This window comes from Trematomus bernacchii, unplaced genomic scaffold (assembly GCF_902827165.1).
Source record: "Trematomus bernacchii unplaced genomic scaffold, fTreBer1.1, whole genome shotgun sequence".
Taxonomy (NCBI): domain Eukaryota; kingdom Metazoa; phylum Chordata; class Actinopteri; order Perciformes; family Nototheniidae; genus Trematomus; species Trematomus bernacchii.
Window position 1 is genome coordinate 4,374,175 of NW_022987616.1, and position 24,688 is coordinate 4,398,862.

The window sequence follows — 24,688 nt, forward strand, 5'->3', positions numbered from 1 at the left end:
AATTGAGGATTGCTGCTGATATGGAAATGGGGCGAAATATTAGTTAACGCTGTCTATTGTCAAGCGGTCCTCCGGAGAAAGAGCATCGTCTGCAGGGAGAGAGGGAGGGTGGAGACCGGGGGGATTTACCAAACGCAGGAGGGTAAGATAAGCGGCAGCCTATATCAGTTCTCTAAATCCGCTTTGTACTTTCTCTTTCTCTCATTGCAAACAAATAAAAGGACAAACGCAACTCCGCTGGAAAAATCACCACCGCTCACAAATGTAATGATACAAAGTGGGTTATAAGTACATCCTGGTACTCGTATAAAAAAACGAAAAACGTTGGTTTATGCCTACAAAAATCCTCCGTTTAGGTTTGTAAAGTCGCAAACGAGAAAAAGGTCCACTCCATGCAGCTTTGAGAGCTCGACGCACGGCCCAGGTGGACTTATTGCTCGTCCGCAGCAGCAGCGGGCTGACTGGGCTCTCCAAGCCGTCTCTGAGCGACGCCTCCCAAGGCTTGACAGGCTAGAAAACCCCCCTGGAGGACAGGGAGGCAGCTGCAGCAGTAGCGGCAGCAGCAGGAGCCTTGGATCCGGGTGAAAAGTGACGCCTCTGTTCCTCACCTCGACCCACCCACCCCCTTTTGTCAGAGACCTCTCTAAACCCAGAATAAACAGCCTCGGGTCGGGTCGGGCTCGAATCTCTTGGCTTCTTAAGGATCCAGTTGGTATGGGAGCAGTCCAGTCAATGTGGCTGCAAAGTAGACCTAGTAGTTCACTTGCCAGCAGCAGCCTTATCATCACATCCCAAGCCCCGGCTCATGCAGTTCAATTCACCCCCAGCTTCGATTTTTTCCATGAAGGCGAACAAGATCTCTTGATTTTCTCCCCGATTGAGACTGTGTAAAGTCTTCCTCTTTGCCCAAAAGCCACTATTAAGCAACCGGGGGGGAAACACACAGTAAACGGTTTGCATTGAGAGGATATAGGGCCAACAGACTGATGTAAGGACACTAAATGTAAACGCCAGTGAATGGAGCTTTGAATAGAGAGGGGGATTTTTCAGTGACCCTGTATTGGATTTTGCAGTTTGGCTCTATTGAACCCACACGGGGCCTCGGCGGTCCCGAAAGGGCAGTGATGGCTTTCCAACATGTGCTGGATTACTGTGATGCACTGATGCTTTGATTTTTAATCTTAGACCTGTGTGTGCTTAACATGCAACAGATCAGATCCCCTCACTCCGAGAAACAAATGACTGTATTGTAAAAGAATATAATAATAAAAAGTCCAAACTTTGCACACAGGTGTAGTGTAAATAACTCATATGAATGCGTTTTGTGCATAAATTATATTACCTATGAATTCCACAATATGTGCAGGCCCGTTTTGATACGTGAGACAACACGATGGTGTGATTGTACTCCTCTCACTCAGGTTTATTTTGTCTGCTTTTATTTATGATTTAGAAAAAACAATAATTTACAAAACCTCTTTATTTCATTTTCATAAATTATATCAAACCATACGAGTTCACACACGTATTTTATTCTCAGAACATTCAACCGAATACGCAAAGGCTGTCCTTTCTGCTCATGTTTAAAGAAAAGTAATTCACCTGTAGTGTCATAATCAATAAGACAAAGCTGTTGTAGTACACAAATGAGCATTATGGGGAGAACACACATATTCTTCTTGTATTTATGAAATCTATAATAAATGTGTTGGAGCATCCTGCGCTTCAGTACAGAAATATCCATGTGCAAAACTAGTTTTTATACAGAGACAGATGACTTCTAAGTACTTGTAAGTAATTCTGAGTGCAGCCTGTTTGCTGTGCAGGAAGCGGTCGTCCATTGTTCTACATGTGATTTGGCCCTCAGAGAGAAACCATACAAAAGGATTTTTCTGCGCGCATGGACCTCTGCGGCCGCCAGGGCTCCGTGTGCGCGTCATTTGCAATGTGGAGACTGTTGATCAACTCACTAATTACACTTCTCTCCTCTCCCTCCCTCTCCGTCTCTCTTTTGCTCCCTCCCTCTCTCTCGCTCTCTCTCGCTCTCTCTCTTTCTCTCTCTCTCCCATTCGCCCTCTCTCTCTCTCTGTCTCTCTACCCATTCCCAGAGTGCATATCGGGAAATAGACACACAAAGACATGCGCACTCAACTTAATCAGCCATTTTTTTAAACAGGGCTAAAACGATAATAATTAGCAGAATAAAGACATATCGGATTTTCATTTCCTTTCCTCCGTTTCCCGACCCCCGTCCACAAGAGAATCTGCGAGGCAGCCCGTCGACACGTCGTTTCACCGCCACCGGAACCAAAATAAGGGATAGCTCTCTAAGCGCTTGACATTTGTGGTTTTACCCCCTTTTCCCAATATAAAGTTGGAGGATTATTGTAATTTTCCCTGTTTTTCCACGTTTTGATTGTCCAATTACGCAAGCCGCTGGATGTGACTGTTTTATAAACCCAACAGCAGAGAGAGAAGCGGAGGTGACGGCTTTGGAGGGGAAGAAAGTAAGTTTTTTCCTATCCACCTCTCCCTTTAACTTTTATTGAGTAGTTTGGTGTGTGTGTTAAATTTAGGGGTCGGGTATCGATTATCTATCTCGCTGGTGGATCTTTGACATCGGGGCTGTTTGGATAACAGGTGCTGGTTGTTTTTAGTCCAGAATAAAGGCGGATATCGTGATGTTAGTGCAACTCCGGCGCTTTGGCTTCAATAAAACAAGCGAGTGACAGGGACGGAGGCGTTCTTACGCATGTGTCCGTGCTATTACACTCGGATATCACATCGACACCGGTCTTTTGCAAAGTTTATACTATTGTCACGGAGATTGTTGGCTGGACAGACACACTGAACACTCCACGTTAGATAACACGAGACGAGACAAGCGTTTCTCCCCCTTTTGTGGCTTTGCATTGCGGATGTGGTGTTGCCTTTCCAGGAGTCCGATCTCTCGGACATGTCCGCTTTCAGCTTGTTTCAGTCGAGGGCTCCGACTTCATGTTTCCCCCCTTCAACCCACTCCTCATTTCACTCCCTAACAGTCAGATATTTCATATGAAAAGGTAACTCGGATGCACCACAGCGCTCAAAGCCAGTTTTGAACATCGGCTTTCATGCACCTTCCAGGCATTCACTGCCGGAGTGGCGATCAGTCTCCATACACGATCCCCTTCCGTGTGCACAAGTGTATCTTTTTTAATAGTTGAAGTAACAGCTTTATTGAACCATCGGTACAAAGGCGAAGAGTGTTTGCGATCACAGTCCGTACATCCCGTACCTGCTGCGCTCAGAAAGTAGTCTCACTTCAGCGAGGCGTGGGTGGCTGCGTCGCCCAGCAGGGAGAGCGATCGCTGGGCTGCTGATAGTACGGCGTCCCTTCAGAGCCAGCCAACCCCAGGTCTCCTGTTTTCTTTAACACCGGCATTTAAAAGCAGGACAATGTATCCAAAACTCATCTGTATTAATTGACATTAAGACATTTTAATTTCATCCATAGTCTACAAGTTCCATTTCTCGGTCCCCATCTGCGGCGGTGGGTTTATCATTTCCTCATATAAATGGTCCCTGTTTTAATCCCGAGATATGCGGGTTGGAACATCTTCTTTTAATTGTAGATTGCGGTTGTTTTGTATCAATTTCGAGGCGACAGGGCGCACAGGAAGGCGTTCTCAGGTATTTTTGCGCCCTGATGGCTGTTTTTTGAAGTAGGTAGACTTGGCTCGGATTGGGACGCGACAGTGACAGGGGGGACATCGATCGCACGGGAGGAAAAAAAAAAAAAAACATCAGGGCCAAGGGGCCAGTCAGTCTCCAACCCGGGTATGTAACGGTGTAGTGAGTGTGTGTGCGAGCAGAGATACGCTCCAAATGAACGGTGTACAGAATAAGCTTTTTACAGGACTGTCTCTATTTACACACGGCTTTTCTGGCTCTTTTATGTGGATTTCGAAAGCTATTTATTCCCGAAGTTAAAGGATTTTAAAGCAGTATTTCTAACTGTGTTATTCTTTTTTGTTTTGTTCGGATTTATCAAAGCGTATATTGCGTGAATGCTCACTTTTTAATCAAAATACGGGTTTTCTGTTGTACTAACACAGTAAATACGGACAGCTATCATTGCTTTAATTATCGGAATTAATCAATTGTTTCATTATTATAATTATGATTATTATTTTTAGCGTAGTATTACGTTAGCTTATATTTAATTTTTAAAACTAAATCTTTTTTTAATTCAATTTTTTGGATCAATTACATTTGAACATAAATCAGATACATTTTATAGATTGCTAAATTATAAGCACTAATGTTTTTTTCACAGAATGGATCCTCCTTTTAGTACATTTTAGATTATTTAATAGCATCTGCATACAATCCTTTATTTCATTACAAAAATGCAGCCTAGGCCTTATAATAAAAAGAAAATCAAATGTGAAATTATGAGTGGAGATGGTCCTGTCTAATTGCAGTGAATTTCATCAGTTAATGACGGTATTGTCTCACTCTATAATAACAGAATATCTTTGTTATTTTTCTTGTCTTGCAAATGAGAGATTTTTGGAGGTTTATGTTTGCAGAAGCCCAGGCCCCTTGTTTTTGTTTTTCAGTGTGTGGTGTCTTAGCACTATCAAAGGCTGGGTGTGTATATCTTTGCATGTTAGTTAAGCAGCTTGTAACGTTCATTTCACCCGTAGCAGTGGAGGGGAGGGATACAAACACATATAAGAGATGGGCTGACAGCCCTGGGAGGACAATAGCTGTTGGCTTGAAAATGCTTCTTGATTATTAAAAGCTAATGCATTTTCAGCATTGCAGCCTTCATTAAGGGTGCGGATGGAGGGGGGACGAGAGGGATGAGAGGGTACAGGGAGGAGGAGAGGATGGGAGAGAGAGGGAGACAGGGGCTGAGTCTGTCCTATAACTCCTGGGCCCAAGACACATGCAGCTAGAAGATTGGCTCGGGCCTCTCCTAGGGGTCGACAATGTGTCATTTCCACCCGGCTAGATTGCCCTCTGCCTATCTGATATTAATGTGCAAATCAATATTTCAGGGATTAAATTTCCCTTCTTCATTTTTTATGGTTTCTACCTCAATAAGTCTCCCGTCTAATAGAGGAGGCTGGATGATTTAGAAGCCTTTGCTGCAGAAAGAGAGAGGGAGAGAGAAAGAAATAGAGAGCAGCTTTGCAACAAGGCTATCGCTGCATTTTAATGTTCTTCTTCGTGGATCCCCCATAGGCCCTCAGTAAGGAGGCTATATCGCTGCTTTGCAGTGTAAAGACAGCCAATTTGGCTAAAAGGGCAGAAAGGGAAAATATGAGTCCGGTTGAATACTTAAGACGCTGTGGTAATCCGAGTAGCAGGTATTAGTGAAGGGGAGCTCCCCCCCTGTCAGACACACACACACACACTCACACATACACACACACACACACACACACACACACACACACACACACACACACACACACACACACACACACACACACACACACACACACACACACACAGACACAGACAGAGCGACATCCAAACCTGCATTACCAGCCGTCATGCTTCAGCGAACAGTATAGCTTACTACACGCTGGACTGCTATAACAATATATTTTTTTCTTCTTCTCTTTCTCCTCCACTTTTCGCCTTTTTTGCATGGAAGCCCATCGACATCCACTGGGGAGATTTACTCTCCTGCGTAATAACATCTGGCATATGTGCGCGACAGAAATGAATCACCCTGACACAATGACCTGTGTATGATTATTGGGGAAAGGGAGGAGTGTATTACCATAGTCATAATGCTGCATCTCATTGAGAGTCAACCAAATGAGCTTGGACCCCTTGACTCCCCATAGACATTCATTAAGGGACAGTGCACACAGAGGCGTCTGTCTGCCCATAGGTGTGTGTGTCTGTGCATGTGTGTTTATTTAATCCTCCTTCCTGTACCATCTGGTGTGTGTGTGCATGCATGTAGACGTGCATGTCCAGCAGCAGCACAGTGTGAATTTCCCCCCTCACTCAGCCCCCCCCCCCCCCCCCCCCCCCCCCCCCTTCATTCAGCCTTTTGCAGCAGGGCAGAGTAGACTGTTTTAACATACTCTTGATAGGGAGAGTGTCAGCGAGTGAAAACACGAAAAGAGAGGGAGAAAGAGACAGAGGAAGAGGCACAAAAGAGCTCTAATTGTAGCACGACCGCTTGGCTTCCTCCCTGATTCACGGCCATTACGATGTGAAAAGCACAAGCGCCTGTCCTCCATTATCAAAACGGCAGGCCTACACACACTCTCACATCCATACACACATACTCACTGGGGGGAATCATGTAGATTTGTGTCTGTTATCTATAACTCAAATGACTGCGACCATCATGGTCACCATCTTTGAGGAGATTCAATATTGAGCCGCACCTCACTCAAATGATGGCTGCTTTCATTTAGTAAAAAAGTAGGTCTTTATTTTTAGTTTGGACATTGTACTTGACTGTGATGGGCCGAGTTTCAGATTCTCTCTTGCACGCTTCTTCCTAAGCTTTCTAATAGACAGTGTTTTATGCAACATGTATTATGCAACTGTTCAAAGCATGTAGTTTTGGAAGCAAAGAGCTATCTCACAGCTGAATATTTTAGATAGATCAAGGTGTAGTATTCTCTTGGTTGTGTGTGTGTGTGTGTGTGTGTGTGTGTGTGTGTGTGTGTGTGTGTGTGTGTGTGTGTGTGTGTGTGTGTGTGTGTGTGTGTGTGTGTGTGTGTGTGTGTGTGTGTGTGTGTGTGTGTGTGTGTGTGTGTGTGTGTGTGTGTGTGTGTGTGTGTGTGTGTGTGTGTGTGTGTGTGTGTGTGTGTGTGTGTGTGTGTGTGTGTGTGTGTGTGTGTGTGTGTGTGTGTGTGTGTGTGTGTGTGTGTGTGTGTGTGTGTGTGTGTGTGTGTGTGTGTACGGTCTGCAGTCATAGTGTCAAGGTCTCCTGTCTCAGCGAGGCCTGTAGGGGGAGAAGCTAAGAAGTCCGCAGCAGCTCAGCATTATGTCTCAAAGAGGGGGGCTTCCTTTGTCAGCCCTGGGGCACCACCGCTAACACACACTTTCTCTCCATCACACACACTGAGCGAGAGGCGGAGGAGGGTTAAAGACTTGGAACGAGATCAAGCCCCTCCGTAGCTCCCAGGGAGGGTACTTGTGAATATTCGAGTTTTAGTGTAATTAGCACTTAATTATATTAACATATGCAAATTGTCAGGCGGAGAGCTTGTACCGCCGGTGGGTATCGGCTGGGATACAAGTGACTCTATTGTACCACCACGGCAGAAAAAAAAGAATAATGGGTGTGTGTAAGGCAACCAGCCAGCAGCCAGGCAGCCAGCCCCCCGTGCTAGCACATAACCAGCTAGCTCTTTAAGTCCCTGGCTGGCCGCTTTGCCAAATTTCATTAGTCGCCATGACGACCTGGCTAATTGTGCTGACTAATGTCCCCTGATCTGTCGTCAGCCAGGATGGGTGTGTGTGTCACCCCCCAAAAAAAATGAGAAGGGCAGAAAGAGGCCCGAGTGTCCAGATTAAAGCAGCACACAATGACTCCTATTTACACACGTTCCGCTTGTACCAGCATTTGCATATTCAAAAATGCTCTGCCATCTTCCCTTGTCAGCTCAGTGTGTGTTTGCATGTGCACCCGTGCATTGGCAAGGTTGTGCGCATGTGGCAGCAATGTGTCCGACGGGACGACAACAGTTCAGCTGCGAGTCGTGTGTGTGTGTCGCTCTGTGTGCGTCACATGTGTAACACACTGCTGTCTGTGAAGCGAGACTTGGACTCTGTGACTGCGATGGCCTTGTGTAGCGACACAGCTGAATTTGTTTTTGATTACTGTACGAGACTGAGATTCTGGCAAAGAAAGGCTCGGGCCTAAATAACAGGCACAGAGTTTTATGCCTTTGAAACTTTCAGCCCCTCTTTTCATTCCATCCAAATATCTAATTACAACACATTTTTATAGCGGCCCCCAACCGAGCAGCAGGACTTTCTTTTTTTAGGGGGAGGGTGGACAAACATTTAATTTTCTGTGCTTCCCGCTAGCCAAAGGTGGATAGAGATTGGGCCTAGTTGGTGCTACTAGTACTTGCATGCTAATCCTGTTTTTTGACAGGAATGTAAACTGATATAATTGCTTTTCAGAGGCAGGAACGGCGGTTTATACAAGTGTGAAAGCACGGGAAAGGGGATTAGCATTATTTTGCATAATGCTGGGCAGGCGCTGAATGGGGCATTGAACGCTTGACTGGGTGACAGAGATGAAAGAGAGATGAAATGCTCTACCCCTCTCCTCGCTCCCTCCCCTCTCCCCTACAGTCCCTCTGTCTCTGGCCACTGTTGCCGGTAGAGGAGTGTGTTTGCAGGAGAGGACCCCCGGAAATGCCACACTGGTGTTTTTGGCTGTTTGTATCGGATGCCAGCAGATGGAAGCTGTCATGTGTGGCAATATGTATGATAATAGAGTAACTGGTAAACTCCTGGCTTCCTAAGCCCTCATGTACTAAACTGCATCCCTAAAGCACTGGAGTGTGCAATTATGTAGTGGATGGATGTGGCTCAGGTAGCATTTACATGGAAGGAAGGGAGCGGCTTTCGTGGATCAAATCAAACTACACTGTTCTTACATTTGCCTTTATTGAGATGTTTACTGAGGATTTGGTCGGATATCGTCTGGGTAGAGGGAACTTTGCAATAGCAAGGCAGGTGTGTTTTATGTGAATGCCTGAGTGAGTGTGTGTCTGCTGGTAGTCGTAGGTGGGGGCACAACAAGGGTGGTGACGCAGCCTAAAATTGCCACCGTGACTCCCATATGACCCGGCTCGACTTTGTGAGTAATTTATGATCAACCGTCATCATTGCCATTGCATCTGGCGTATGGAAATGATCCAAGGTGGAGGGAGGGGAGCGAGGTCGGGTAGTGGAGAACATGAACGCCACAAAGGCCGGTGTGGCCTGTTTTTGTTGTCTCTCATTGGACAGGATCCTCTTTCTTTGACCTTTTGCACGCCTTCCCTCGCCTTTCATATGTTAATGCTGGCCAGACCCGAGGAGGAAACGTGCTGGAGCTGAGTGGAGGAGGACAAAGACTCCCTCTCTCTTTCTCTGCCTCCTTTCCACGCCATATCTCCTCTTTTCTTGCCTCTTCCCCTCTCAACAACTTGACAGACTTTGGCATGAAAGGAAGTGAGTGCTTAGCGGATGGGAAAGGTGGGGATGGCGTTCTCGCCGTGACCTGCGCCACCTGTGAGGATCAAGTGCAGAGATCCTCGGTTATGTGTATGTGGAGTGTTATTTTGAGTGGCCCTTGTAGTGCGTATTGCAGATCGGTAATCGTTTGAGCCGTGTCACCGGTAGTGCTATAGCTCAGTCGGTTGAGGAGTGATTTGTTGCTTTTCGAGTGAAGCTGCTGGAGTTGTCATACCGGGTCTATATTTCTCCCTCAGCTCCGCCAGCTGTATGTTCTTACAACCACTAAAGTAGTGTCTCTGGCGGGGTAAAAGGATACTAATATAGTTACTATAACCCTCCCCTAACATAATACTCCACTGTTGAGCATGACGTGGTTCGGGGCTCTTCTGGCTCTGTTATGGGAAGGGGGCATGTTATCTGTAGGAAATGTAATTTTTGTCCTCATTGAAATCGTTCATTATTGAGCGCAGTTATCTAAATGTTTTTGTTGCTGTTGGTCCTTCGCCAGTCAGGATTGCGTTACCCTCTCCCTCTCTCTCTCTCTCTCTATGTCTGTCTCCCCCTCTCATCTCGTCAGGCCTACATCAGTCTCTTAAGGGAAAATAGAAAGAGGGGATTTTTCTCTTCCCTCTGTGCTCTGTCCCGTTCTCAGGCTCTCCTGCCTATTTTGCATCAGCCATCTCATACAGGATATTAGCCGTGGAAAAACACGGGTCAGGGTATTTAATTTAGAATAATATGTTTATTCTTTTCATTTCAAAGTGGAAATAGGGAGGGTTTTTCGCAGGGTGGGGAAAGAACAATCCGGGCCGTGTGTTGGAAGAGTGGTTCTGTTTGATCTGAGGTCCGGCGGGCCCTGGGGGTGGCTGAGATTCTCAGGTTCAGGTCAAATAAAACAGGCTGTTGAAAAAAATGAGGCCTCTCTTTCTGTGGTATTGTCTTTTGCTTTCTCTGTATATCTCTGTTGGTGTCTGTTTCTCAGGTCTCGTCTTTCATTTGCATCTCTGGATGTTCCTTTTTTTTTTCTGTGGCATGGCAGTCAGGTAGGGAGGGGAGTTAATCGCAAACAGTGATTGGGCTATTCAAATGCACAGAGAAACTCCCTTCTCACTCATATTTCAAAACTTTAACTCTATTTGACATGTGTTTTTATACTCAATTTATTTCCGTACATCTGGTGTAGACTTTAGGCTGCAGTCGGTGACATTGCTTGTCCTCTGTACTCCTTGATGCAGTCACTGTGAAGGACACTCGCTCAGCCCTTCAGGTCCAAGTGAGCGCCTCAAATCTAAAATATTCAACAAAGCACATGTAGCGGGCTTTTGTTTTAGAAAGATTTGTCCCCCTTGTACTTACCAGCAAAATAATGCACAGTACAAAAGGTTATATGCCACATTTTATCGATTGCTCTTCAAAGTATTTTCATTGCTTTAAAAGCTGGCAACGTAGAAACAAAAGCGGGGGTAAAAATAAATATGCACAACCGCCTCGTCCAAAGAGAAGTTAAAAAGACTGGGGGGGGGGGGGGGGGAAAGAGGATGAATGACTAAGTTTCCCACAGGTTTGAGAAAAGATACACCACAATAGCACAAGACATCTCATGACAAATGATGCATTCTCCCTCCTCGTTGGCCAAAGACAAAGGCGGGGATTGAAGAGGCACAGAGCCCAGTCACAGGACAAATGCACATTAATAGACCTTAAGAAAACACAGAGAGAGTGTTAATATGTATCCGTGGGAAACAAAAAAAAAGCAAGATAATGATAGGATATGCAAATAGCGCTCACTTTTTCCACGGTTCAGGTGTATCATTCCTTTGAGCATGTGCCTGTGTATGCATGTGTTTCTTATATGCGACATGATTGGCATATGGTATTCCTGGAGGCAATAACATGTGGATATCAAGGCCATTGGCAGGGCTCGTCAGGGAATAAGTGGCTATTTAATTATGCATGACTTGTGGGCTTAAACAAACAGTGTAATGAGAGGTGAGACTAATTTACCAAAGGATTTAGCCCTTGTTGCATGGAGACCTTCTCGGTTATTCTATTAAAAATAATAATAATAATAATAGTAATAATAATAATAATAAATAATCACAGTTCTTGGAAACGTTGATAGTATTTTAAGAATTAGTCCAGACTGTTTTGTAGCTACAGGGATATATTAAAAGTATTACAAAAAACTGAATATTTTCTTTTCCAGTGTAGGTCTCAGTCTGATCTAATACAGGCAAGCGAGCATGTGTCTCCACAACTCCCCCGAGGAGACTCCAGCCAACACTATCCCTCTAAAAACCCCGGCTTTTTTTTCTGGCCTGGCACCAGCCTCGGAATAATCCTTAATTATTTGCTTTTAAAAAGAAAATAAGTCTCCTTTTTTTTTTCTGTGACAGTGAAGAAGAAGAGCAGAGCAGCGCAGGAATGTTCTTGTATATGAAATTGTAGGTATTAACAGGGCCGGTTTTGTCAGCGGTTTCACTGATGTATCAGCTCCCTGCCCCTAGACTAAATAAAGAGGGGAGTTTCGCTGTGTTTCATCCCAGTTTAGATGAGCAGATATAGGAAGGCTTTGGAAGAATTGTTAAAAAAGCAAAGTATGGCCGAGGAGTGGACCTCCTTCTTAACACAATACCCTAAACAAGTGTCAAGATGTGGTGATGGATGGGCCGCTGTTCTTTTTGGCTTCTTGGAGACCTTCCTCCTTATACCTTTTGTGTCATATTGTAAAAGCTTCAGAGATTTTTATTAAAAGACTAGAGCTTACAGTCATTTCTTGCCCTTTTCAGGATGTATTTTATGTATAATTTAAAATATAATCTGTTTGAATGTGCCTTTGCTTCGTCGCAAGGAGAGCATATAAAAAAGGAAAGGGAGATATTGCTGACTCTGGTCTTCAGCTGCCTTGTCATTGACCTCCACGGTCTCATGGTTGTCACATTAAGGGCAATGCAACACGCATAAAGCGCAGAAAAAAGAGAAAGATGGCACAGTAAAAGACCATCATTTCATATTGATAATTGGATAGTTGTAATCATGCATGTTAGATTTTACGTGTAATTCCTATCCAATTGCAGTTATTTCCTACAGAAAACGGCAAGGTAATGGGTCCATTTCATCTCGGCTCCCTCTCAGCGTGCTGGCCCTGGATTTGCGTGACATGGTGTTTATTTGATAAAGGAATATTATGGTGCTAATCTGAAACCACACTAATTACATCTGACAGTTGTTTGTTTGTAGTGAAATCCAATTAAAATGTACACTTTTCAACTCAATTGCTCACCCCTTCCCTCCCTTCCTATTCTTTGCCTTCCCTCCCACGGTAACCAGTAAAAGAGCCCATGATGGCATAAATAACAACTGTGCTCTGCTTGTGGTTTTTGTGAGAAGAGGGCAAACTCACAACAGCTGTCAGAAAAAGGGGGTTTGTTTAAAAAGCAAATGGCTTTGGTCTAAAGTTCATTTGGAGACCTCTCTAATTAAATAGAGAGCCAAAAGCTTAAGTTAATTAGTAATTCCCTGGGTCCAGAAATGAGACCTGTCACGAGTATTCGAGCGCTGGAAAGCCGAAAGGTATGTTTGTGTTATCCGTGCTTCTTCTTTTGCAAAAGCCCGCACATTTTGCCTGTAGAAACGCTCAGGACATTAATAGTCTTTTTGTGGCGTGTCAGAGAAGTGCTACGGAGATATTTAAGTGAGAGGCACATAGCTTGTGGCGTCAGTCAGGATACCTGCCCTATGATTATGTTTATGAAGATAATAACAGGGCTAAGGTCCCGCCGCGTACCGTCTTTAGAAAACAGTGGGGGTTTGAACTTTAAACTTTATTGTTACCCCTGGAAAAGAGCAGGAAGGTTCGGTCGCCATGCTGGAGATATGGCTGTACAATTAGCAAGGTGTCTCTGTGTGCTAACTGTTAAATGTAAAAGCAGATGTTCTTTTTTTCTACTGTCCACCTCTCTTGTACTTGACAGTGTAATTGCACAGATAAGCACAGGTTAAGCAAACATAAATCAGCTGACTTTAACACAATGCAGAGACATGATGTCCCTGCCTGTTCAGACCATAATAGAGTAATGACTAGCATTTGAGACAGCTGTGGTACAATGCATTGACTAATATGTGCTATCCTATGCTGGCGTGTTTCTCGGTCACTCGATACAGACAAACATATTTCACCAAATAGGGCAACATTTATGACATTGTTTTCCCTTTCCTAAAAAGGACTGAATGTTAGGCAACAAAGTCTGACTTGCTGCATTAGTTTGTAATGCTTAATAATAGATTCCAATATATCAGCAGGACTTGCAAAATTGTTTTAGTGCTGGAAAAGTACCCCATGCTTTTAATTCCCGACCGCTGCGGCTGTGATGAGGCAAGCATTTTGAGAATAGGCCTTTTTATTTTTGAGGCTTCTAATAAATTGCATCTTTAAGTTGTTTGTACAAGTGCCGCAGTTATCATACTTTAATATAAACAGAGAATCGGAGGCTCATAGTCGATACAGTATAACCAGCCGTTTATATTTGCAAGGTGGATGTGAAATGCCTGCGTCAGAGACTGCTCTCTGTGTCTGTCTGAGAGTGTGTGCTATCCTTGACTGACGTGGACAATGTTTGCTTAACCTCTTCTGCGCTGCACCACCACGGCCTTGTCAATTTAAGTGTGTGTGTGTATGTGGGAGAGGGAGAGAGTCCAGCAATGGTTGCTTTCATTTTTCATGTTCCCAGCAGTATTTTCTCTAAACAAACCTGCTGAGAAGCAGAGTGGGTAGAAGAGCGGGGTCTGAATCAACACAAATGAGTGATACGTGTTATTTCTTTTCTTAGGGTGATATATTATTGTGTGCATCTACACAACCCGATAGAAGGCTTTTTTAGACATTTTTTCAGGCTTTGTATTTAGCAGGATTATTAATTTCTCTTGGCAAATAATCCCACCCTTGGATTTGCTATGTTATTGCACAGAGGAGGTGTGTGTCAGTGTGTTCATGGTCTCATGCTTTTGCCTCATCCAACGGATAAGGCTGTGATTTATGTAACAGCTAAGCTCTTTCATATTGTGTATGTTGTACCTTACAAGAGCATGATGAGCAGGCTAGATTAATATTTATTTAGCGCAGGGAAATCAAGGATTAAGCAGTCATCATTTTAGCACTAATCCATGTCTCTGATGAGATGCAGAGACAAAGAGAGGCAGATTACTGAACACATAGCGCCACAACACCACAATTAGTTTGTGAGGTGCTTTCCTCATGTGCAGAAAGAGACACGGACACACACACAACGTGACTTACCTGTTGTTGTCCCTGTTCGCCTCTCCCTGATTTTTAACTTCTCTTTCTCATCCTCCCTCATCAAAATTAGTGCGGGTTTGTCTGATTCACTCATCTGACGTAAATGTGTCTCATGATCTTTCCACTGTCCGTACACACACACACACACACTGACACACATGCGAGAGCAATGAATACTTCTTTCTTAGCGCCAACCACGTGGGAGAGGGACAGTTTGCTTATACTGTGTGAGTCTCCTGGTGTGTGTGTGTGTGTGTTACTTTGGAGTCTGTAAATAAAATTACATTCTTCACTAATTGAGTTAAACTGCTTTGCTGGAGATGTGGCAAAAAAAAAGATGAAAGCTCCCTGTGTATGTTTTGTGTTTGCATGTTGCGGGTCCATGTCATGTGTACATTTGAGTGTGTAATCTAGTTAGCTATTAGCACTCTCAGGTGGTTACCAACGGGATGTGTGTGTGTGTTTGCTACTTCGTTCCACGAGCTTCAGCACATGCAAAGTGTCAAACCTCGCAAAACGGAACATTTGGTGTTGGAATTAAAAGGTAGCGTGTGTGTGTGTGTGTGTGTGTGTTGTCGTCTGTGGGGGGGCACCTCTCACATGGGGAGCTACAACAAGGAACAGCAAAGGGGCCAAAAAGAGCATTGGAGCGCTGTTGCAGGGTGGTGAGGGGTGATTTGGGAGGAAAGGGGGGGGGGGGGTCCAAACCAGATGTGAGGGTGATTGAGAGAAAATAAAAAGCAGAGAGATAAATAAAAAGAATGGACAGACAAGTCGTGCTGCGATAGAGAAAGACAGGGAGAAGCTCACAGAGGGAGAATGGCATCCTCAGTTCCCCTTTGCCCTCCTTCCTCTCTCTCACCCCGGCCACTGAATGTTAATGGCTTTTCTGCCTCACACCCCCCCCCCCCCCCCAGCACACACATATACACACACATCTACACCCCCCCCATCCAATCCCTCCCCATGGACACTGGTGCTTTGTTTGTGGCAGTGCTTCTATTCTTTCAAACTTAATTACCTTCTTGCCTTTTGTGGCGTCAGGGGCTGGAAGTTTTGCTCTGTGGCAGTGGAGGTCGTCACACATTCTTTGGCGGTGCATTCCCTTAATCTGGGGGGGGTTGGAGGGGGGCAGAGAGGGCGAGGGGGGGGGAAAGAGTGGGAAGTTTCATCCAGCACGCACTTCTAAGGTGGTTATAGTACTCCCCTGTGCACGTGTACGCACGCGTGCACGGTCATAATAGTCAGGGCATAGGCTGCCCTTTGTTTGTGCGGTTCATTTCCAATCAACCCTAATTAAGTAGAGAGTGTTTCCAGATTGCCAGCGAAAGAAAAATCCCCACTTTTTTTTTCACTCCCTTCGCTCTTTGCTGTTTTGAGTTCGAGGAAGGGGAGTAAGAAGAAAAAATGGAGGCATTAGCTATGTAGATTGGCTTTGCCTTTGATGCTGGAAAAATCTTTAGCAGGGCAGTAAGTGGTGACTGGGCCCGGCAGTGTCTGACTGTTTATTTTCATGTTTCACTTTGAGTTTAGTTTGAAATATTTCCTTTTCAAAGGCGTGAGACATGTGCATATATTTAGACTGGACTGTGTAAGCCCGAAGTCCATGTTCAAATTGTTAAAGCCAGTCGAAGTTGTCTTAAATCCATTAAACGTTGTCTTTATGACACCGTACAGGCAGCAAATAAACACTGACATTAAACTAGGATACAGAGCAAGGTATTATAATGTCATTCTGCTTAAAATAAACAAATGTAACTCGATTGGATGTCCTCCAGTCGGTTGCTTCTGAGCAGTCACTGGTAGAGGACATGATAGATGTTTTCACCTCGTCCTGCTTAAAGGTAGGATAGGGGCTGCTGTAATCTGATCCCAAATCAGATTTTGGGACCCATCTGTGGCCTGAGTGATATGATTCTCTTGTTGCTCTGAGAGAAAAGAGAAGACAAACATGGCCCCTGGGTTCACTATTTGTTCTCTCCTTGTCAACAATTCTTTTTTTTTGGCATTCTTTATTTTTCTGTCCCAAGCCGCTCTCATCTCACATGTTGCTGATTATTTCCAAGGTCACCCAGATATTATTATTTTTCTCTAACAATGAAATATCAGTTTAGGACCTGAGGGCAGACGGGTGTATGTTACCTGAGCAACCAATGAGACCAATTTACTTGTCATCAACCTGAGGGATAGAACCTGCATACCTGCTCTAAGAAGAAAAAAAAAACCTCTCCACTTCCGTCCTCTACATTTCTCCTCATTATCTCGGTCCCCCCCACCTCCTCCAACCCTTTCCCCCCCTTTCTTTTACCTCCTTTTCTACAATCCAAGATCATTGCTCATGTATGCGTAATCTTGATTTTGATTTGCTAAAAGGCATTTTTTGCGGACTAGGTAATTTGTCGAACAAGATTCCTGTGCTAAATAGAGTGACGCTTGCTTTAGGTGTCTGGGCCGCGCCTTGCAATAATGATAAGGTGTCTTTTGATAATGAAGGCTTTTGCTCACAAGGGAGACATGGGGAAGAAGGACAGGCAGACAGAAAAGGGTGGAGGGGGAGGCATCGGGGAGATCTGCATCTAGGGTCTAATATTACACCTCCAGGCAACAAACAAGGGCTGCATGCAAACCCTTTGTGAGATTAAGAAGTAAAGAAGACAAAAAACACTTGGTCACGCAGAAGCCCTCCCCCTCTCATCCTTTTGCAATTTTCTCCCCCTGTCCCTCCTTTTAAGACTTTAAACAGAGAGCATTAGGCCTTCTTCTGTGATTGTGTGCATGTGTGCATATGTGTTTGTGCACGCATGCATCAGCGCTCTTTGATGGTATCCGAAGCTCTGCTCGCATTGTGAGGAAGAAGATAATTCCCCTCCTCCTTCATCCACTTCGTTTTTCATCCCTCCGTTTCTGCATGGCAACAAATAAACAGGTCTAATTAGACCAGAGTAGGCCTATTCATTGCACTGACAGTGGGAGATGGATGCAGGGGCTTTCACAGTGCCCTTCGCCTTTGTCTTTGGCTAACGCTTGGTGACATTTTGATAGAAGATTTGGTGTTAGACTGAGGGGCCACATGCCGAGAGAGGGATGACCTTCTAGGAGACCTCAAGGAATGGACACATAGCCGTAGTCTCACGCTGTCTTCTGACTTTGTTGTTTGACTTTACAAGCTTTCATGGGTCACCTTTTAAGACTCAGTCTGGATTTAATTTCAACACTTATTGGCTGTGATCACATATGTGTCCAAACATTCTGACAAGCCGAGGGAGAAAAAAAAAAACATTTTCGACATCATCCCAAAGCAAAGATCTGCCTAATTCCTGTGTTTACACATCTTATAAATATTCACAGCCGTATTACCAGCACTTTCTGCCCTTGCATTAAGAAATTGGACAGTTAGTGATGAAGAATTTGAACCTTGCAGATCCCTGTGTAAACAAAGACGGCAGTGTGGCGACACTGCAATTACAGGTTTGGCATTTAACAGGCTGCATCTCTGGCTAATGCTCGAGAGTCTGACAGGAGGACAAAAGCAGGAGGGAACCCGGAGCTCAGTATCTCAGACCTGCTCTGAGGACATGTTGTTGTTAAACTTCATGCATTTCCAGCACATATATTACAACTAAACATCCATATAATTGACATGCGACACAACATAACCCAACTTTCAACTAAACACAGAGCCAGAGGGAGAGGAGAAAAGTTGGACAAATTAAAAGAAGAAGAGGGAGAGAGAAATCCCCTGCTTCTCTGTGAGCTACTGCAAAGCAGATGGAGGGATAGAGGAGGGAAGGGGGGAGAAAAACAATAGGCCAAAGAGTGTCTTAGCCCCTTTCTCCCACCAGAAAACTAGCAGTGTCCAAACCAGGCATTCCTGGGCTATTATTTGCCTCTCACAGGATCTGATCTGCCACTTTAATTACCTTAGTCTATGTGTGTGTGGGTGTGAGTGTGTGTGTGTGCCTCTGTCCGTGTGCATGTGTGTGAAAGCAAGAGGACATGCTTGATTAAAAAACAGAGGTAGGAGAGGCTCAGGCCATCTCTTTTGTTCTTCTGTTAAAATAAGGGAACTGTTTTTGCAGTGTGCCTGAGCTTCATTGTGAGTCTCTCTCTCTCTGTATCTGTCCTATCTATCGCTCTCTTTCTAATCTGGTTGGTTAGCAGAGCGAAGGAAGCCAGTGGGGGAAAGAGAGGAAGGTTTCTTAGCTAGCAGTAACATGATCTGCCTTAAAAGAAGCAGCAGTGGGCATTACTGCTGTGAAAGGTGCGAAGCCTGGGGAAAGGAGCAAAACAAAAAGAAGCAAGGCAGATAACTTTTCCATCTGTTTCCTCTTGAGACAATATGTCAGGTATTCAGCTTTTATAGAGCTGATTACAACTTATTATATTGATCTGTGCAAGTCTAAAGATTTCAGCCTGCAGAATGTTACTTAGGTGTAAGAGGAAAATATAATATTCACTTGATAGTAGAACCAGACATCTTCTCTCTCCAACTATGCTAAATAAGTTCCTGCTGAATAGATCAGAATGGCTTCAAACGCCTACACTAGGCCGCATTGCACCACATTGCTCTTTCACGAGAAACGATAGGCCAAGCTAAGAGCTAAGACTTTAGCATTTAACTTAATAGAGATATTCAACTTAAGTCACATTCTGCTTATTTTCTGGTTAGTTCTTTGTTGGTGTTTAACTAAATGGGTTTAATTATAACCATAGAGGACACAATAATAGACAACTTCTCTTATTTTTGGCAGGCAGCACACGTATAAACAGCCGCTAACCTGTTAGCATTAGGGGTGATGTGTCAGTGCCAAATGCTTAACACATTGACTTACCCATAAGACATAATTCCATACTTAAAGTGTTAGGAGATGCATAATTCATAAGTCGCAGTGTTTTATGTCCGAGCTACAATTCAAAGGGGCTGCTCCCCAATGAAATAAGCAGTGAAATGACACCACTGACAAGTAGTAAATCCTGTCCTGTGTGTCGCATTAGCTCTCAAACCCACTGCTTCTGAACAGCTTTACCCTCAATCACATTAAAGGCAACCCTTGGTAAGAAGGACACTGGTGGAAAAAATGAAATATGTATATGTTTGACTGCAGGAAGAAGCCCAGTATGTTGTTTTGGTGCTAGGTGAGCATAGTGGAAGATTTATAGTAAAAAGCTGACTGAGCTGTAATTGAACTATTCTTTATTTACTATATTCTTTCCCTGCTGCCAAATTCATTTTATTTTCATATAGTCAGCACAGCTATATCTAAAATACAGACATTCAGTGTGTGTGTGTGTGTGTGTGTGTGTGTGTCTGTGTGTCAATAACATGCATTCTCCTGGGATGACACATCTTTGGCCTGTTTCAACTCCTTGCATTTTAGAATGCCGAAGTAATTGCTGCTAATTTCTTTGCAATTACAAGTGTGAGTTAACATGAAGACAGGTGTGTTTGTGTTGTTTGTGGGGGTAGAAAACCATAGTTGTTATGTTCAGGATCTGTGCCTTGGGCTAAACATCACTTGGGTTAAGAAAATGATGTTTTCTCGATGTAGCAGTTGGCTGGAGTTTACTGGAGAGTAAAGATAGGTATTTGCATCTGTGTCTAAATCTCGCCTTTTTCCAAATCCATGCTGAACACAGAAGCACTGAAATTAAGTTTCTTTAATCTCTCGAATAGATATACAGAAGCTGAGTGAGACCCAGAGAGTGAAAACATAATTTCTCCCTTTTTTAATCTATCACTAGTCCCCATGGAATCATCGCTGGGATATGTCAGATTAGATCTGATTATAGCGCGTGCACACGCATGCACCCACAAACATACTCACACACATGTTTGATTTCATTCCTCACGCTTTTACTGTCCCTCCCACTGGCTTTGTTTAGCCCTGGATTGTTGCAGATTAATCCTCTAATTGCTTTGTAGCTTTGTTGTGAGAGAGAGAGGGAGTGTAGGAAAAGAGAGGGAGAATTAAGCAGCAGGTGGATTGGGTTAAAGGTTAACGTGGCTCTTTAAAGCTTTCTTTTAATGCCAGCTCATTTACACGCGAGCCTCCGAAAGGCGCTGGTATTGTATCAAGTGAAAAAACACTGGCATGCACAAGGAGTTCATTTGTTGCATTTAGCTGAGCAAGAAAGCAGTTTCTTCTAAGTAGCAGTGAAGCTTCATTTCTCAAGCTTTTAGTTTGTTTTTTCTCTTTCCTCCCCTTATGGCTTTTTCTCAGTTGTTTCTCCTTGTTCTTTTTAGGTGATGGGAAATAATGCCTATGATTACAAATGAAATGACTGTGGGGTACTGTGTGTGTTTGTGGGCTTAGGAGGCCGTTTTGTACATTGTGTGCGCACAGTTGTGTGAGCTTTTGCGTTCGCATTTGTGGCTTGTTGTGAAAAGCCCAGAGATTTAAGTAGTGAGGGGTTGAGAGATGGGCAGCCGCCCAGGATTGATAACATCTCACTGGTATTCCAAACATCATTCCTCCTGAAAGCTCATTCTCTCTCTCTCTCTTTCTCTCTTTCTTGTTCTCCCATTCACTCCTATATGAAAAGACATTTGGAAATATTATGAATGTAAAAATTCTATACTTTCCTTATTTATTCCTGCTTCAGCACCCTACACAATTTGACAACATGCGATGTTCTACCTTTGCTTAGCTGCAAGACAATATACAGTTTCATACTTTCAATTGTCCGCTCCGTCATACCTTCATGGCATTAATAGTTTAATAGGTGCTGCCTAATTAGCAACTCCTGACTAGTAAGAACATGCCAAGACTGATTTAGCCAATGAATGACGTCTCCTCTAACTCTAATCCACTCTTCCTCTTACTCTAATCCACTCTTCCTCTTAAAGGAAGACACTAACAGTTCTGCATATGACTTATTTCATAAACTTGATTGTCCTTGTCTTATTAGTGAATTTGCCAACATCTTGAGGGTTAGCAAAGCTAGCTGGTACAAGCCTGACATCATTCTCTTTTAGCATTGCATTAGCACAAAGGATACGATAAAAGGGAAACTGCTCCTGCTTCCTGTGTTGCACAGTGGTATGTCGATCAAAGATTCTATTTACTCGACAATTGGGTTATTCCTATAAACTTCCCCACTGCTGGCTGTCGTGGGAGCTGCTTCATTCATTTATACCTAATTCCCCCGTTTCCCAGCCCTGATCCCTGGGGACTAAACTTTTGTTCAAGGAGATTTTGTTTCTGTTGTTTTGGCAAGCAATCTCAGTCAGCCAGTTATAAGACAACGATACAAGGGGGAGCAGTTAATATCTGATTTCTCCAATTTTCAAAAGTTGTCATGGTGCTAGCTACTTAGCTAAATCTGTTCTTATTTCGTGTAGGTGATGTGCTATACAGATGTAGATAACCGTCATCTTGTTTTGATGTTCTAAAATACAACTTTGGTTGAGTACATATTACTAACTTACTATGTTGAATTTTGAGCAAATTTCCACACATTTATTAAATGTCTGTTTTCCTTTTTTTCTGTCTTTCCCAAACTCAGGTCCCTGTTAGGCTGGATGAGATGAGATCCCTATGTAGTGGTCGTCATGGCAACTTGTGACTCTCCCCTTATGGTGTCGTCACGGCAGCAGGAACATGGTGGCCAGAGGCTGGACGCTGCTGCTGAGGACAACCCCGTCATCCCCATGGAGACCAGTGTCGCCAACAGCAACAACGCCAATACTAACAACCAAATGTCGCTTGCTGCCATTGGAGAGCCAGAGAATGGCCTTGGAGAGCCCGCTGTGAGCCCGCTGAGGTCCTCTGCCACCCCCACCAATGTCAGTACAACCAACGACTTTGTAGCTGAACAGAGTCGGAGAGAAAGCTTTACTACCGGTAACAAAGGGAGTGTTACCGGGACTTTACCAGTAGGAGGAGGAGGAGGAGCAGCTTTGGGTTCGGACTGTTCTGCCCCTGCCACATCTCCCGTGGCACCGGCAAAGGAGATCCCCTGCAACGAATGTTCTAGTTCCTTCTCCAGTTTACAAAAATACATGGAGCACCACTGCCCCAATGCCCGTCTGCCTACCATTGGAGGTCAAGAGGAGGGTGAGGAGCTTGACGGTATGGTAGGGGAGGAGAGTGAAGATGAAGGAGAGTGTGGGATGGGTGTTGCAGAAATGAGGGACATGAACAGTGAGATGGAGATGGAAGAGGATAGTGATGTGGAGAACCTGAGCAGTGAGATCATCTACCAGCCCGATGGTTCTGCTTTCATTCTGGAGGACACCAAAGAGCAGTGTGGCAACCAAGGGGGGCTCCCTGTGCCTCTCCAATACAGGGGCCTACTGCCCCCCCAGCCCTTCCCCAACGCTCAGGTCAGTAGTGGCCAGCGTGGCCTCAGCCCAGGCGGGGAACGGTTGGAGCAGTCCACTGCACCCATGTCCTTCTACCCCCAGATCATCAACACCTTCCACATCGCCTCATCCCTGGGAAATAAACCCCTAGTGGCCGACCACCCCTCCTTCCCAAATACCTCAGCTGGAGGGCTGGCGGGCGCTGGTCCCGTGTTGCACAGTTTCCGTGTCTATGACCTCCGCCATAAGAATGACAAAGACTATCTTAAGGCGGATGGTGCAGCCAAAAACTCCTGTGTGTCCAAAGATGTCCCCAACAATGTGGACTTGTCCAAGTTTGAGGGCTGTGTGGCCGATGGGCGGCGGAAACCTGTGCTGATGTGTTTCCTTTGCAAGCTGTCCTTCGGCTACAGCCGTTCCTTCGTGACGCATGCTGTCCATGACCACCGTATGACCCTGAATGATCAGGAGCAGAAACTGCTGGGCAACAAGCACGTTTCTGCCATCATCCAGGGCATCGGCAAGGACAAAGAACCTCTTATAAGCTTTCTGGAACCAAAAAACCCCCATAACTCTGTGCTACCCCACTTTCCCACACCTGCCAACTTCTTAGGGCCAGACACCGGGCTCCGCGGCTTGTGGAACGCTTTCCACAGCAGTGGGGAAAATACCGATTCCCTTCAGGCAGGTTTTGCCTTCCTGAAGGGCAGTGCCAGCAGCTCCTCCAATGACCAAACCCCCAGAACCCAAATCATGCCAAAGGCCGAGATCAACCCAAACCTCGGGGGAGGAGCTGGTGCCCACAGAATTCCCAGTGGGAGTTATTCTGCTGCCACTGGTAGCAACCTGGAGGGTCAGAACTCTGATAGTGACTGCAAGGGCCACGTTAGGGACACATGCACTTTGCAACCTAATGGGCCGGACCTGAGCCAGTACCCGCTCGTCAAGCGGGAGCCCGGTGCAGTTGGAGGAGAAAGTCCCGAGCAGGATGAAGATTCTTACTCCAATGGTGGAGTAGAAATGGAGGTAGACGAGGAGGAGGAACAGGCCATGACCATGGCCATGACAGGCCAGCTGGCTGATAGCACCAGTAGCAAAGATTTCCCTCTCTTAAACCAAAGTATTTCCCCCCTTTCCAACAGTGTGCTAAAGTTTAACATTGACAGTAAAGGCCCTGCATCCACCTCCTCGTACTCCCTGACTGCCTGTGAGAAGATGGAGCTGGAAAAGGGCCGCCTGTCTACTGCCCTGGCAGCTGCCAGAGAGAGGGAGAGCAGCAATGACTCTAGTGAAGTCTTGGCAGGACGGGATGAGTCGTCGCCGTCCTCCCACCCCCTTGACATGATGATGTTGCGCCGAGATGATGAGAGTCCTGGACCCCTGCATCAACACACAGGAAATCCCAGTACGCCTGGAACTCCTGGGACACCTGGTACCCCTGGTCCAGGTGAAGGGTCACCAGGTAGTGGGGTGGAGTGCCCCAAGTGTGACACAGTCTTGGGATCTTCACGGTCTTTGGGAGGGCATATGACGATGATGCATTCACGTAACTCCTGCAAGACGCTGAAGTGTCCCAAGTGTAACTGGCACTACAAGTACCAGCAGACACTGGACGCCCACATGAAGGAGAAACATCCGGAGTCCGGTGGATCATGTTCGTACTGCCGCACAGGACAGCCTCACCCTCGTTTAGCCAGAGGCGAAAGCTATACCTGTGGATACAAGCCGTTCCGCTGCGAGGTCTGTCCATAACATTTTTTATCTTAATGGACCTCTATTTAACTCTGTCTTTTTTTATCTTTCTGAAAAATCCTAATAATCATGATGTTCTTTAAATGGGGTGCGGTTTTATTAGCCAACTTGTATTTATGAACTAACCA

General features: G+C 45.0%; 1 protein-coding gene across 4 annotated transcripts in view; it reads left to right on the plus strand.

Annotated features, from left to right (window-relative positions):
* Positions 1-2,131: 2,131 nt before the first annotated feature.
* Positions 2,132-24,688, plus strand: part of zfhx4 (zinc finger homeobox 4) — a 76,657-nt gene continuing 54,100 nt past the window's right edge. For 2 of the 4 annotated variants that reach the window (XM_034132371.1, XM_034132368.1), the window contains exons 1-2: positions 2,132-2,507; positions 22,010-24,548. In XM_034132371.1, coding sequence (XP_033988262.1) covers positions 22,056-24,548 — 2,493 coding nt within the window. In that variant the 5' untranslated portion in view covers positions 2,132-2,507; positions 22,010-22,055. Of the gene's footprint in view, positions 2,508-3,713; positions 3,820-22,009; positions 24,549-24,688 lie in introns of those variants that run through there. The other 2 variants (XM_034132369.1, XM_034132370.1) reach the window with 2 other exon arrangements.